The 15,898-nt window shown below is 39.9% G+C and overlaps 1 protein-coding gene across 5 annotated transcripts in view; it reads left to right on the top strand.

Annotated features, from left to right (window-relative positions):
• The window catches only part of dnajc16 (DnaJ (Hsp40) homolog, subfamily C, member 16), a 43,182-nt gene that overhangs the window by 4,444 nt on the left and 22,840 nt on the right, over window positions 1-15,898 (top strand). For 2 of the 5 annotated variants that reach the window (XM_043675761.2, XM_043675758.2), the window contains exons 1-6: window positions 5,682-5,805; window positions 6,057-6,158; window positions 8,978-9,151; window positions 10,872-10,938; window positions 13,427-13,760; window positions 14,328-14,512. In XM_043675761.2, coding sequence (XP_043531696.2) covers window positions 6,127-6,158; window positions 8,978-9,151; window positions 10,872-10,938; window positions 13,427-13,760; window positions 14,328-14,512 — 792 coding nt within the window. In that variant the 5' untranslated portion in view covers window positions 5,682-5,805; window positions 6,057-6,126. Of the gene's footprint in view, window positions 1-5,681; window positions 5,843-5,871; window positions 5,895-6,056; window positions 6,159-8,977; window positions 9,152-10,871; window positions 10,939-13,426; window positions 13,761-14,327; window positions 14,513-15,898 lie in introns of those variants that run through there. The other 3 variants (XM_043675760.2, XM_043675759.2, XM_087980474.1) reach the window with 3 other exon arrangements.

Below are 15,898 nucleotides of genomic sequence, written 5' to 3'. Positions count from 1 at the left end.
TGGCGGTGGATGAGTCCAATGACCTGCATATCCTCGGTGGAGTGGGAGGGGAGTTGAAATGCTGTGCTACAGAGTGGTTGGGTTGGTTCGTCCGGGTGGCCCAGAGGTGCTCTCTCCAGCAATAAAGTTTCAACTGATGATGTTACCTAGCCAGGTAATGAAACGTCTGGATATCAAACCTACAGCTCAGCGAGCAAACCTACACCCTATAGTGGGGCAGGTTGAGGAGGGGTGAAAAAATTATTCCAGTTAAAAATAAATTTAGGTTTAACACTTTGAGGTGAGTTGGAGGATAAAAGTGCTGGCTTCAATGTGACATGGGAAATTGGAGGATATAAATTTGGACATAGCATTGGGGAGAAAGTGAGTTGAAAGTTCAATTTTTCTGGGTTTCTCATTCTAGAAATTGGGCATGCAAGAGATGGTAAAGAAGTATATAAAATAATTAAAGATATAAAAAGATTAAAAAAACTCTTGGTAAATAATATGGAGTAGCACAGCAATCGAACACAGATCACTAAACGTATTGATGCAAGTATATAAGTTTATAGAAAAGCAAATAAAGCATAGCAGTTAATTTGAGGAGGGATGAAATTATGAGACAGACTTTGAGAGACACAGTGCAATAGAAATCTTGCTCACTGATCAAACAGCTGACAAGAGCTGCATGCTACCACTTTTTGGGAAAGCCTGCAATATTAAGTGCCATTAGCTGAACAGTTGGTGGGCTTACCCCAAGATAGAGGACCTCAGGAGCAGATTAGTTCATAGAGTCATACAACACAGGATGAGCTGCTAATCAGGGGCTGGCAAATCTACTACAGTGCAGCAAATAGGTGCTATTTGCTGCCGACTCAACCCATACCTAAGGCCTTATCTAACCACTGAACCACAGACTACTGGTGAGTGATATTGGTTTGCAGGGTGGGAGTCAGAAGGGAGGTGAGTATGAGGAAATTAGAAAGCCACAAGGGATCAGTTCCATGTTTTACTTCTCCTTCAAGGCACATCGAGGACTCAAGGGTTAAACATTCCACTGCCAAAAAGACTCACTGCAGGATCAATTGGAAGCCTGTCCTCTTACAATATACCCAGAACATTTCAGTAGGGGGGAGGCTGACTGTATCCCAGAAGAGGAGCCTAGTGGAGCCACACATGTGGATTCCCCTGTAGCCTCAGACAGAGGTATTTGTCCTTCCCAGACAAGACTGATAAGCCTTGGCCACAACCCTGTTAAACTGCCTCCTGTCCCCATTGTCTTACTTCCCCTCCATATTAGCATAGGTATGTGAATCCCCCATTTAGAGCAGGCAAAAGCCTTCTGTCTTAATCTCTTCCCATCAACATATAATCTTGGAAGAACGCGGGCAACTGTCTGTGTGGAGTTTGCACATTCTCCCCGTGTCTGCGTGGGTTTCCTCCGGGTGCTCCGGTTTCCTCCCACAATCCAAAGATGTTCAGGTTAGGTGAATTGGCCATGCTAAATTGTCCATAGTGTTAGGTGCATTAGTCAGGGGTAAGTATAGGGAATGGGTCTGGATGGGATACTCTTCAGGGGGTCAGTGTGGACTTGTTGGGCTGAAGGGCCTGTTTCCATACTGTAGGGAATCGAATATAATCTAATATGATAATCAGTTCCTGTAATCCATTCACACGGTACCACAGGACATCAACATTCATCGGGCTTTGTAAATTCATAATTGCCTAGTTTAAACTATGTAATGACAATCGACATGTGACTGTTAAACCTTTTGTTTAATCCCTATTAAAAATACTGTCTTTGTATGTAGGGCAGACATTCATGGAGAAGTGTCACCACAAGTAAACACACGAATACTTTTGGGGCCATTGAGAATCTCTCGCCGGCTGTCCAATAATAAAGCATCTACCATTGTATAGAAACTTGTGTTGTCTGGATTTGTGGATCAAAATATACATCAACAAGTAGAGGGAGTCGGGTGATCAGCATGAGCAGGAGTAGTTCTCAGACAGTTTTTACTAACCTCTTTCCTGATTTTCTTAATTGCAAAAATATACTTTTATATATCTTTTGTATATACACAGTTACTGTGCCTGTGAATGAAATCACCCATCACTTAATGGTCAAATACTATTTAATTGGAGAAAAACTGCAAAAAGGTACAGTACAAAGGAATTTGGGAATCCTTGTGTATAAATCACAAAAAGCTAGCAAACAAGTTCAGAAGGTAATAGGGACCGCAAATGGAATATTGACCTTTATTTCAAAAGGAATGGAGTTTTCGTATAGGAAGGTCTTGCTAAAACTATATATGGCACTAGAGTCATAGAGATGTACAGCATGGAAATAGACCTTTCAGTCCAACTCATCCATGCTGACCAGATATCCTAACCTAATCTAGTCCCCATTTGCCAGCACTTGGCCCTTATCCCTCTAAACTTTTCCTATTCATATACCCATCCAGATGTCTATTAAATGCTACCACCTTCTGTGTGAAAAAGTTGCCCCTTAGGTCCCTTTTATCTTTCCCCTCTCACCCTGAACCTGTGCCCTCTAGTTCTGGACTCCCCCAACCCAGGGTAAAGTCTTTTTATCTTATCCATGCCCCTCATGATTTTATAAACCTCAATAAGGCCACCTCTCAGCCTTTGATGCTCCAGGGAAAACAGCCCAAGCCTATTCAGCCTCTGCCTATAGCTCAAACCCTCCAACCCTGGCAACATCCTTGTAAATCTTTTCTGAACCCTTTCAAGTTTCACAACATCCTTCTGATAGGAAGGAGGTCAGAATTGCACGCAATATTCCAAAAGTGGCCTAACCAACTAGTCAGACTACAGCTAGAGTACTGTGAACAGTTTTGGTTTCTTTATCGAGGAAAGATATATTGGCATTGAAGGCAGTCCACAGAAGGTTCACTTGATTGATCCTGGGTAAGGAGGAACTTTCTCATGAGGAGAGATTGAGTATGTTGGGCATGTACCTACTGAGTTTAAAAAAAAAGGCAACTTTAGAGAAACATACAAAATTCCTAGAGGACTTGACAGGGTAGATGTCAGGAATTATTTACCACAAAGGGCTGTACAGAGTAGTTTGATAAGAAAACTCAGGCTAAGATAGACATTCTTAATCACTAAGGAAATCAAGGATTATGAAGAAAGGCAGGAAAATGGAGTTGAGGATTGTCAGATCAAAAATGTTTTCATTGAATGGCAGTGCAGACTTAATGGCCTACTTCTGGGCCTATGTCTTATGGTCTTATGGATTCTATTGTCACCAGGAATCACTTAAAAAATTCTGTCATCCAAAAATTTCTTGACTTGCTTTTACTGGAGTATGAAGGTGAATCTGGTAGTCTATTAGCCATTCTAAGAGGGTTGTCAGCCATATCTTATACTGGGTCCCTCATCTCTGATGAGGGTCTCCCCCAAGAAGCTGCAAGCAAACTTGTGCAAGTTGCTGGTTGTGTTCCCCACATATAGTCATTCCTGCCCACATTAGTGGGATGGTGACAGGATGGGCAGGCTGTCCATAGGCTTTCTCACCACAAACCTAATTAGCAATGAAGCAGAAATGAGTTGGGGTCCCAACATTCCATGGTCCCATTTGATTAAATGTTCTCCACCACCAAATTCACCACAGGGAAGGAAATTAATTTCCACTGATTGTTTTAAAGCTGAAACAAATCTTGGTTGACTATACTGTACTTAAAATATTGTGCAAAGTTCTAATCTTCATATTATAAAATGATGCAGAACCACTAATGAAGCTATGAAATAGTTAGAAGCTTTTGAGAAGCAGTTTTTGAGCAAAATAAAATATAATTCTGCAAGTACAAATTCACCCCACAAATTTATAATGTATTTGAGTCTCCATGTGGGTGTGTAGGAGTGGGGGGGGGGGGGGTGTTATAAGTGTCTGTGAGAGACTGTGTGTATGTATGTGAGTGTGAGTGTAAAGGGGTTTATGTCTGTGAGAGGGTGTGTGTGTACATGTGAGTGTATGTGTGAGCTTATGAGAGAGAGAGAGCTTGTGTCTGAGAGAGGGTCTGCATGAATGTATGGGTATGTTGGAGTGTGTGTGTAGGAGTATGTGTGTGTAGGAGTGTCTGTATGTGTGTGTGTATCTCTCTGTATGTGTGTATGGTGCAGTGGGGTCACCTGTAGTGTGACATAAACCCAAGGTCCTCATTCACAACAGCAAGGAGCAGATGAGGAAATGCTGAAACAATTATTAAGAATGTTTAGAGGATCTTTGGGTTTATAAATACAGGCACAGAGTGTAGATGTAAGGAAGTGGTGCTGATCTCTACAAATGTTTGGTCATTGTGTTTCGTTCTGAGCATGTTATTTAAGGATGGATGTTCTAACCAGAAAGCCCTGGACAGAGTGAAAAGGAGATTTATTGTAATGAAAGCATAACTGAGGGGGCTTACATTCAAGGGAAGGTTAGAGAACTTGGATTTATTCTCCTTGGAACAGGAAAGATTAAGACATGATCTTATTGAGATGTTCAAAATTATGGACAATTTTGACAGGCAAATGCTTTGTCAGCTGAAGTAGTTTAGTTGGAAAAATGTTAGACTGAATATCTAATGGTCCCTGTTTCAATCCTGGGTTTTTATCTATCTTGTAGTGCAGCGGTAATGGTATCCCAGACCAGAGGGCACAGGTTCAAGTCCCACCTACTTCAGAGGAGACTAATAACATCTCTGAACAGGTTAATTTAAAAAAGGATATTCTGTTAAAATTGTTAGTATGTTAGTACAGTAACTGGGGATAACAGTTTCAAAATTGTCAGGAAGTGGGCTAGGAAAGAGAATGTAGTAACTTCTTTACTCAGAGAGTCGCTTGGATTTGGAAGGCATTCTCTGGGAGAGTGGTGGAGTGAATTTCATAGGAGGTTTTAAAAGGGAACCAGATATATATTTGAAAGTGATAAATTTAGAGGGCTTCAGAAATAGGGCTGGAGAATGGGATTAGCTGGCTAGATCTTTCAGGAGCAGGTACAGACACAATGGGCCAAATGGCCAACTTCTGAACTGTAAAATTCTATGATTCTATGTTAAGAACCCCAGAGTAACAACAGACAGGAAGGAATTAAGGTTATTTGTCAATACGATTGAGTCAAATGACCTGTTTCTGGGTTGTGCAATATTCTATAAATGTAATTGCCTGAAATCAAACTATAGAATAAGATGATGATCAATGTTCAAATTTGAGATGTCAGTTTGAGGAAACATGTCAGGAAATTCATCACAGCATGGAAATAAAAATGTCAAATGGTCTGCAAATGATGACCTATTAAGCATTAGAACTCGGAATTAGTGTCTGAATAAGCTGTGCCTCAAGAATGAAAGAATCATTTATGGGGAAAATAAACTGAACACTAATGTTTTTCTCTCTGGGTGGGATTAATCAAAATTGTTTGAATGTGGCTTTCATCACTCAAAATAATCTTGCAAGCTCGTTCAAAATTGGCAATTTTAAAAAGTCACACCGTTTGTAAATTCATTTCAACCAGAACTGAGTCACATTAGAAAAAGTTGCATCTTAAGATAATAACACATAAGTGACACTTCACATGTTTGTTCAGATTAGGGTTACATGAACCTCACAGTCAGAGGCTTCAATTGTGTTCGATTTTGACGTAGGCCCCGAAACCATAGCAACCCCCCGTGGGGAGCAGGACCAGAGAGGCGACCGCGCAAAAGCGGAAGTTCGCGTCAACGAGGGCATGAGTGTTTATTTTCCTTAATTTTAGCGGCTTGGTGGTATCGTTTATGTAAAATGTGACCGATTCCAGGATCGCCTTGTGTGTCGACTGCGGTTAGTGCGTGTGACTGTTAACGAGGAAGAGCCGGGGGTAAGACGGCTTGTCTCAGTCAGAGCTGCTTCATGTGAACACAATAGGACAGGTGACAGGCCAGGAGTATAGCAGGAGGCAGCGAGTAAAATAAGATCGTATCAAGGGGAGCAGGGATTCTGTATTCAGCAAAATGATAGCTGTTACATAACTTGCCCCTGTTTTAAAATCTTAGGCTCTTCAGTAATCACACTTTTTCTTTACTATCCTGCAGATTTTGCTCCCTTCTTGGCTGCGTTGGTGTATGGATCAATGGCAGCTGGTTGTCCTCTGGCACAGTGTCCATGTGGCCTTTCATCGTGTGTGAGTCCAAACTGTGAGTATTCACAGAGCCTTTCATTGCACAACAGCTGACTTCTCTATTGCTGTTCTCAGCTCTACGCACTTTCTAGCAGGAGCTGCTGATAATCAGTTCTTCTCCCTCATTAACCCAGTACACTTGTACCACTTGTATTGAATTTACGAACCTAACAGCAGAGCCTGGAATGAAACTTGGGATCTTATAGCATATGTATTTCAGCTAATCATCGTACTTGACTGTTGGCATTTGAACCGCTGTAATTTTAAGTATATTCAATATATTGGATGACTTAAGATGATCACCATGATCCTGGAATTCCCATTCAAAGAGTATTGTAGGGGTTCCTCTACATATCCCAAAGACTGTAGTGGTTCAAGAACAAAGATCACTACCACCTCCTTGTGGGTAATTAGGAATGGGCAATAAAGTTGGCCTAGCAGCAATGCTCACATCCCCTAGAATGATTTTGAAAAGAAGTTTTGCAAATTGGGCATTAAATACCCTTACCACACTACCAAGCAATGTATCCTGCCTATGCAAGAAAATACCCACCTTGCACACGATGCCTCTTTTTCATATTCAGATCAAGAACTGAGCAGATTGAATCTGCATCCAGCTATCCTGGCAACTTCTGTGTTTATCCTTGAGTAGCTGAGCCGTTGTACCAGGAAGATCTCTAGTTTGAAACTCACTCAGTCTTTGATTTGGTTAAACCTAGCAGTTGGTGCTACAGTCAAACTTGGCAAACCTAGGCTAGGAATAGAAAAATCAACCAAGTTGTCTAAATTGCTGGAAAGCATCAGTGTGTGATCGTAAGTAGGTTTAACTATAGCACTGATGGGTCTGTTGTTGAATAACGTGATGCATTGGATGACTGACCAAATGCAGATGTTAATTACAGGTACAGTACCTGTAATCTGGCAGTTTAAAACTCAGAGTTGTCCAAAAAAACCAAATGTTTTTGAAATGACACTATCAAGGTGTCATTTACATTCATGGTTAGTATTATTGATTATCCTTCACTTCAGTCCACCCCCCACCCCCCAAAAAACATTGTCTTTCTTAATTTTGGCTTTGTCCAAATTATCTCCTGCAATAAGAGGAGCTTCAACTTTTTTGTCAGTGTGGAACAGAATCATTCTCAGTCTTCTCAGGGAATCCTTTCCTTGGGCTTTCTGTGTTCTTGGTTCAAATTTGGGTGAATGGATGTTGATGGTGTGAAAGAAATACATGACAGCTGGAGAATGAAATATTGTTCCACTAGCCTTGGGGTCACTACTGACATCTGTAGCACTGTCCAGGGCTAACGATCAGCACTTGACACATTGCTTCTACTTTTGCAGCTCGCTTCTGATGAAGTAGAGTTCTGGGCCCAAACAAACATTGACAGGAGTACCTACCTTAAGGTTAACCTGAATTCCAATTTAGTATTTTTCTTGAGGGTCTTTATTATATCCAGTCACTGGAGGTACATCTAAAATCCGGGAACACCTGCATTCTGGCACAGTCTCAGGTTCCAAGGTTGGCAAAATTAAGGTACTGCACCTGTATAGGAAACCTCCTGAGACATGTGAAACCATAATCTGCAATGGAAGAGTTTTCCCCAAAGTACATAAGATCCTTAGAGACTTAACAGTGTAGTTGCAGAAATATTATTTCTCTGTGCAGCACAGTTTAGGACCAGAGAGCATAATCTTGAAATAAGGGGTCGCACATTGAAATTGCACATCTTAGAGGGTTGTGAATCTGTGGCATTCCTTATTACAGAGGGCTATTAAGGCTTGGAAATTAGGTATATTCAAGGCTGAGATTTCTAATCTGTAATGAGATCAAAGGTTATGGTTGAAGATAGGATTATCTGATCAGCCACAACCCCTTTGAATGACAGAGAAGACTTGATGGGCTGAATGGTCTACTTCTGCTCCCGTGTCTTATGGTCTTCTCGTGGCACACAAGGCACAAAAAGCGTGATGTTATGTCTGATTTCATAGCTAGTTTTCCTGGAACAGGTTGCTAGCCTGAAACCAGAGGCTATACCTTAAGAACCAATACATTTCAATCATAGCTGACCAGGATACACTCCCAGTCTTGACTGTTTGCCACAGGTGTACTGGAAGAATTTACAGGTTGATAATCTGTTTGACCAAGTTATGGATGCAGTTCCCATGGCCATCAAGTCCTGGAGATGAACTCAAACCAGCAGCTTTTGGCTTGGTTGCAGGGATGCTACCATAGTGCCTCAGGTTTATAATCAAAAGAAGTGGGAAGGAAATAAGAGAATCCCTTATTTGTGCTTTATACCCTTCTGTTCCTCCTAACCTTTAATGTCACTGCATCTACATTGAGGGCCAATTACTTTAACAATTGTCAGTTTTAAAGGTGGAAAATCTTTATTAATTTTTGTGTAAGGTTGTAATTGGCAGTGACAGTTTATCTTTAGAATTCAAATTATTATGGAAAGCTGTGTGTGCAGTTTTCAAGTTGATAGTTTGTTTTGACCAGGTTGCTGCTTTTACATTTTTGTTCTTTAAAGTACCTTCCCAGGTTTCTTCATGTACAACTAGTTATCCTGACGATACTATGTGTCAGCTGCTCTTCCTAATTTATCATCCAATGTCACTTTGATAGATGTTTTCAGTAGAAAGTGGGCAAATCAGCTTTGTAATCCAGCATATGAAAATATTTTGAGGCCCTAAGTCATTTTGAACTACTACAGATACTGAAGTCTTCTCTTAACATGGCTCAGCATTAATACTGAGGAAGGATTTTTTTCACTAATTCATTATATTATGAATCATTACTAATAATAAGTATTATTTAAATCACGTTTTCAGAATGGCTGGTTTACAATTGGCTTCCTGTGGAAGGTTGTTGGTGTTTTTTGTCCTTCTGCTGAACATTCCTCTCCACCATGGAATAGAATTTGATCCTTACAGATCATTGGGAGTCAGTCAAACTGCAACCCAAGCAGAAATAAAGAAAGCTTACAAACAACTGGCCCGGGAGTGGTGAGTTTCTGCCTGTATTTTAATTTAAACAACATGAATATAGACAATATGTCCAGCAACTGTATTTCTCCTCATTCCTCTTTATAACTTTAGTCTGACATCTGAGACAAACCATACAAAATATAGGGCAGTGACATGGAGCCAAAGCATAAAATCTAGTTGGAAATACCAGCTCCAGGAAACTCTCTTGTTAGAAAGTTTGTAAACAGTAAGGTCTATAAATGCTATAAACAAAAAATGTTAGTTTGTTAAATTTTCAATCACAATTTGATTTAATCTAAACACTCTTACAATCATTTCAAGGCTTTTTTTATTCACTGTGTGATAGACTTTGTAATACTAGCTGCTAAACTAAGGTATGACATGGTATTAAAATAAGTTGTAAATATTCCCAGCATGGTAGTCAGTGCAAGTTGTATATTATTGGAGGTCTCTAATTGCTTAGAGAATAAATGCATTATTAAGCATGTACATAAGCCATAATAGGTGGAGGAAGGATTTACAAGAATATTGCCAGGTTTGGAGAACTTTAGCTATGAAGAAAGGTTGAATAAACTGGGATGGTTATCCTTGGAACAGAAAAGGCTGAAAGATTAAATTGAGGTAAAAAAAATTGAGGGGTCTGAGCAGAGTGGATCATGGGTCTATTTTCTTAGCAGAAAGTTCACTAACCAAAAGAAAAAGATCTACAAATTTGGTAGATGGAATAGAGGGAAGTTGAGAAATATTTTTACCCATAGGCTTGTGTGCTTTTAGAACTGACTGCTTGAAGCAGGGAATAGAAACCCTCACTGCATTTAAAACATACTTGGATCTATACTTGATGTGTTGCTACCTATAAGATAATGTACCAAGAACTGGGAAGCAGTTTTAAGCAGGATAGCTTTGACTGGTGCAGGCTTGATGAGCTAAAAGGCTACCTTCTCTGTTCTGTGCCATAAATTTCTGTGATTCCTTGAAATTCCCAGGGGGCCTATGCTAATTTCAATCCAAGTTGCAATGGGGACACTGCAATTAATCTTTATACCTTACGGCTACAGAAGAGAAAAATTGAATCAATGTTCCTGATCCTGATCGCTGTACTGTTGAAAAATGTGCGTATAATCAGAATGGAAGTCACCTATGGTGAACATTACAAGAAAATGGTGTGCTGACATTTAAACTAGAGTCACACATAACGGATGAGCAGTTTGCGTTAAAGTCTTCTGAAAGGTCAGTTAAATTGTACCTGATGAAAGTTAGTGTTTTTACAAGAGTAAGGGAAATTAGTACAAAGAAAAGCACAAAGTACAAGGTTTTCTTTTGTGGTATGTAAGTCAGTCCCGCCTATCCACTCCACCTTCCCATTGACCAATCAATCATTTACCAGAATCTGCCTATCACCATCCTGCTTACATTTTGCCCAGCTCCACCCTCCTTCCCTCTATTTATTTCTCAGCCCTCTTCCCCTCCCCAGTCCTGATGAAAGGTCCCGAAATAAAACATTGACTCTTCTGCTCCTCTGATGCTGCTTGACCTACTGTGCTTTTCCCAGCTCCATACTTTATCGACGCTGAATTTCCAGCATCTGCAGTCCTCATAATCTTCAAATCCTGTGCAGTGAGCTGGTTAAAGACCTTTATGCCAAGATTTTTAATCTTGCTACAGAATATGTTGAGACTATATTTAAATTTTGCATTCTTATGGGAAAGGTCATGTTAGGGTTTGGTTTATTTTTCAGGCACCCTGATAAGAATAAGGACCCAAAGGCTGAAGAACAGTTCATTCAGATTAGCAAAGCATATGAGGTAACCAAAACATTGAATTGAAATTATGTGATAATTTATTCATGGATTTCCCTTGCAAAGGGTAACAACTGAAGCCCATTGCAGTTTGGAGTTTTGTGAAGTCTTTCTGAAACCTGGATATTTTTTCCTCATTGTTGCATTGATATTTCCTTTAAGAAAATGTAATTCACTATATATTGCTTATATAGATGGAACCTAGAATATTTTTCCAAACATAGCAGTTCATTGAACAGTTGGTAACCAAAAAGCAAAAAAAAAGTCTGATCAGGTGGGTTATATGTTATACTTTTCATCATATTTCCTTGTTGCTTTTGGGAGAAGTTGCAGTTCGATTTGCTCCAACTGTGGTCACATTCAAGGATCTATACGCAGTAGATACCTTTTTCTTATAGTCTACAAGGCAACTAAATTGATTAACATGTTATTACTGACCATTATTGACAACTAAGTATGTAAATTAGCTGGCTGAGCTGGAAGGTTTGTTTTCAGATGTTTCATCACCATGACTAGGTAACATCATCAGTGAGAGTCTCCAGTGAAGCACTGGCGGTATGTCCCACCTTTCTATTTACCACTTTGACTGGGACAACAGACACATCCTAGGACATGTGAAACAAAGACACACACAAGAATTCCTAGAGGCATGGCATTCTAACCAGAACTCCATCAATAAACGCATCGACTTACACCTTCCCTTGGAGAAAAAAATGGAAATGATATCACCCACCTTAAGAAAGCAAGGCCTATAAATAGAGAGGCGGGACATACCACCAGCACTTCACCAGAGATTCTGAAGATGTTACCTAGTTGTGGTGACAATGTCTGAAAACAAACCTTCCAGTTCAGCGAGCTAACTTACATACTTATCATCAACCTGAGCTACAAATCTTCTCAAAAATCATTATTGACAACTGTTGAGCCGCTATATGTTCTAAGATATTGGATACTTATTTAATTTCCACCTGTGTAAATAATTCAGGATAATATTCATATATGTACTACAGGGGTGTGGTACTTCCCTGTATTTGAAGGTTAACAAGAAAGACTGGCATTTATATAGTGCCTTTTAGGATAATCAAAAATGCCACAGTACTTTGTAGCCAACTAAGTACTTTTTTTGAAGTATGACCACTTCTGTCAACAGCAGCCACCTCCATAGACAGCAATATGACAATGACCAGATAATCTGTTATTGTATTGTTGATTGAAGGAAAGGTATTGACCAGGACACTGGGGATAACTTCCTGCTGTTTGAAATAATCTCCGTACCCACCTAACAGGGCAAGCAGGGCCAGGATTTAACATCTCACCCTAGAGATGGCATTTCTGATAGTGCAGTGCTCCTTCAGTACTGCGCTGGAATGTAAGCCTTGCTTTTTGTGTGTCTGCTGTGACATTTACCTCCAAGCCAGAATGCAGTGGATTTATGTGTGCCGGTAACTTGTTTCGTGTAAGTTCTTAATTGATTTCCCTGTCAACCTCTATCTTCACGCCAACATTTTCTATCATAAAGAGGAAACTTCTTTTCTTAGAATGTGAGCATGCATTGATAATCCCCTGGCCCTTATCACACTTTGTCAGTGCACCTGCCTGGAAGATTGTTCTGGAGTTGACAATTTAAGAGACCTCCCTAATCTGCCATCCAACTAAGAACAATGGATGGGTCCTTGAGGCTGTAGTATCAAAGGACTGCAACTTTATAAAGAGCATCTCACACTGTTGGAGGTGGGTGCTACCATTGTCAAAACCAAATGGTTCCTTCGTTATGATGCCTCTGAAGTGCTTAGAATTTAAAGGTTAAAACAGCTGACAGTGTGGCAGTGATTGTAGGAGGTCTTGGGGGAGTCTCCATCCAGCTGCCAGAAAGCTGCCTCAGGGCATTGGCTGGTGTACTCAATGGGGACCTGTGACAATGTATACAATCTGCCCATAGATAGGGAATTAATTTTACCGATTGGCTACCCACATTTGCAGGTGATGACGCTTCCTGCAGGAAAGTCACTGGAGGCAGGAACATGTTAGCCTGCCAATCCGATGTCAATTTCTATGAAATTTCTCCTGGCTTTGTCTTTAATCCTGCTCCCCTTCAGGCTTCTTCATCAAATTTAATTTATCAAGTTTCTACCAATTTCAGCAATTTATTTGTGCCCTCCTGAAGACTGCTGCTATCCTCGTCATTGTTAGCTACATTTCTGCGTTTCCAGTCATTGACAAACTTTGAAATTATATCCTGTGCCTGGTAGCCAATTCATCAATACACTTTTTTAACAGAAAATTTATTTTCATTGCAATCTTTATGCAACTTTCCAGAACTTGAGTTCAACTAGATTAAACCACAAGCGTTTTGAGCAACTTAATGGGAAGATGATGGCACAAAAAGTCCGTCATCTGTATTTTTTGGTTATGGCTATGACACCAATCTGTCATATGAAGTTCCGGTGAAAGCTCAACTCACTGTACTTACTGATTACCTTTCTTTTTGCTTTAGATTCTTTCAAATGAAGAAAAGAGGTCAAATTTTGATAGGTATGGAAATCCTGATGGACAACCAGGGAATCTCCATCATCCACAGCAGCACTTCCGGAGTTTCCATAAATACGACAGCTTCTTCTTCGATGACTCTTTCTTTCAATTCCAGTTTAATTCTGCCCGAGACTCCTTTGATGATAAGTATCTACTACATTTCTCACAGTACGTGAATGAGGTTGTGCCAGACAGTTACAACAAACCGTATCTCATCAAAGTCACCTCCGACTGGTGTTTCAACTGTGTTCAAATTGAACCAATCTGGAAGGAAATGGTACAGGAGCTTGAACCTCTGGGTACGTTACTCTCTGAATAATGAATTATTACTAAGCTTCTGTTTGGAGGGGAAATCTGTTCAAAGCCAAAGAGGAGTTCAGCATGCAATTGTGTTGACTGATGTGTTCTCATGTATAAATGAGAGAGAATCCTGATGCATCTTTTTCTTTCATGGCATGTGATCAGCAATTGTAGCCAATCCAAATTTGCGGTCGCTCTTGAATTAACTTGTGTCAGCTAAATACTGAAGTTAGCCTCCATGATTCTTGACTATAGAGGACTTGAATCAGTGTTTGTGTTGACATTGAATGGGGCAGAACAGACTGCTCTAATGACCCCATCATAAATAACAATCTCTGTCCAGGATCAAGTTAAGTTTGCCTAAGTACTTGTACAAAGTGCTAGAGGATTACCAGAGCTTGCGGAACTGTGCCCAAGTAATGAATAAAGTTTGCTGGAGGAAAAACAGAATTTGGAGGCAGTGGGAGGGTAGGAGCATGATGTGGAAACGAAATGCAAACTAATGAAGCATGACAGTGTTCACTGGGTGGTGGAGAATGAATAACTAATTGTTTGTTTATTTTCAGGGCTTGGGATTGGAGTCATAGACTCCGGGTACGAGCGTCGTTTGTTAAATCACATTGGCGTATATCAGCATCCAGCAATTGTGGGAGTCATCAATGGGCGAGTAACATTCTTTAAAACCACTGTGGTTCGAGAAAACTTAAGGCGGTTTGTGGACAACCTTCTGCCAAACAAGCTTTTGGAACAGGTATGTGGTCAAATAATCATGCAAGTTTAGATAAAGCAAGGGCTCACTGATTTCTTGTGCCTATTAATGTACAGCTTCTATTGTACTGTTCAGAATGGTCAAATTGCTTCTCAACTGTTTGACTCGGAGCATGTGTATTTTTTTTTCTTATGGCTAATGCAATAATTGTTTTGATATGTATTGTAGCTTTAACTCAAGACCCTGTGGTATTATGCTTTGGCCAATTATATATGCAATATTTTATCTTTGTGCAGTACCCTGTACTAGTGTGGCATCAAAAAACAAAATTCTCTTATCTTCTCATCTCTCAAGTTAGTACACTTGTAGGCTGAATTACATAATCACCTACGTTTTGATTTATAAAAATAAGGGATGTATAATGAGTCATTGGAGATTTGATCTAGAAAAGCAATATTGAAATAACTCCACAGAGGCAAGTCACCCTTTATTTACACATGCATAGTACTTGATACTGGTCTGGCTCCCTCAGAGCCAGCTTTCAGAGCGAGCAGAACTTCTGACACTCTTGTTTATACCTGTCAGCCATGGCTCCCTGATTGGACCAGGTTAACAGACCAATCAGAAACTCCTATTCTCTGAGGTCCAGCTGGTTGATCTCATTACAAATACCACCAAATAAAGTGCAATATCGGCTATTTGCCTACGTGTTACAAAATGTACTGAAGCAGTCAATAAATTCTGACAAATCGTTAAGAGATAGTTAGAATTACACAAACTATATGAGACTTTGCACATTCTCTCCAACTGTTTAAAAAAATCCCGACTGAAAAAGTTACTCTGATACAAAACCAATTGAAAATACAGCGGGGATTTGTTCAGTTGGTGCAGGTGCCAAAATTATTCAGATCAGCTTTGTAGTGTTTGAAAATAAAAAAAAATTGACTTGCATTTATATAACATCTTTTATATCCCAAGGATTTTATTTGCAAACAATAAGTTATAGTGTCTGTTATAGGACACATGGCACAGCAATGTCCCTGAAAAGCACGGTATTCATGATGAGGCCTGTTGTCTGTTATAGTTCTTTCAGGATTACTTTTCTTTGCATTGTGCCATGGGAGCTTCTACATCTATCTCAGAGAGACAGGGTTTTGGTTTGGCCTCTCATCTGTAACAAAGCACCTTGAATAGTACTCACAGAAACTGAGACTGTGTTACAACTTGGCTGTCTGAATGGGGCTTTAACTCACAACTTTGCAACTCTGAGGCAAGAGTGTTGTACCCAAACCTAAAGGTTTGAATTCTCACCTTTTGCACTTTAGTTATGGATGGTATGTTAGCTTACAATTGTCAAACTAGAATGAAATAACGGAAATGGAGAATAGGGATCCAATATCTTGGAATTTAATCATTTAACAAAACAAT

This window comes from Chiloscyllium plagiosum, unplaced genomic scaffold (genome assembly GCF_037043375.1).
Source record: "Chiloscyllium plagiosum isolate Xiang-an unplaced genomic scaffold, Cpla_swu_hap1 HiC_scaffold_37, whole genome shotgun sequence".
NCBI classification, from domain to species: Eukaryota; Metazoa; Chordata; class Chondrichthyes; order Orectolobiformes; family Hemiscylliidae; genus Chiloscyllium; species Chiloscyllium plagiosum.
This window is presented reverse-complemented; position numbering and strand designations above follow the sequence as displayed.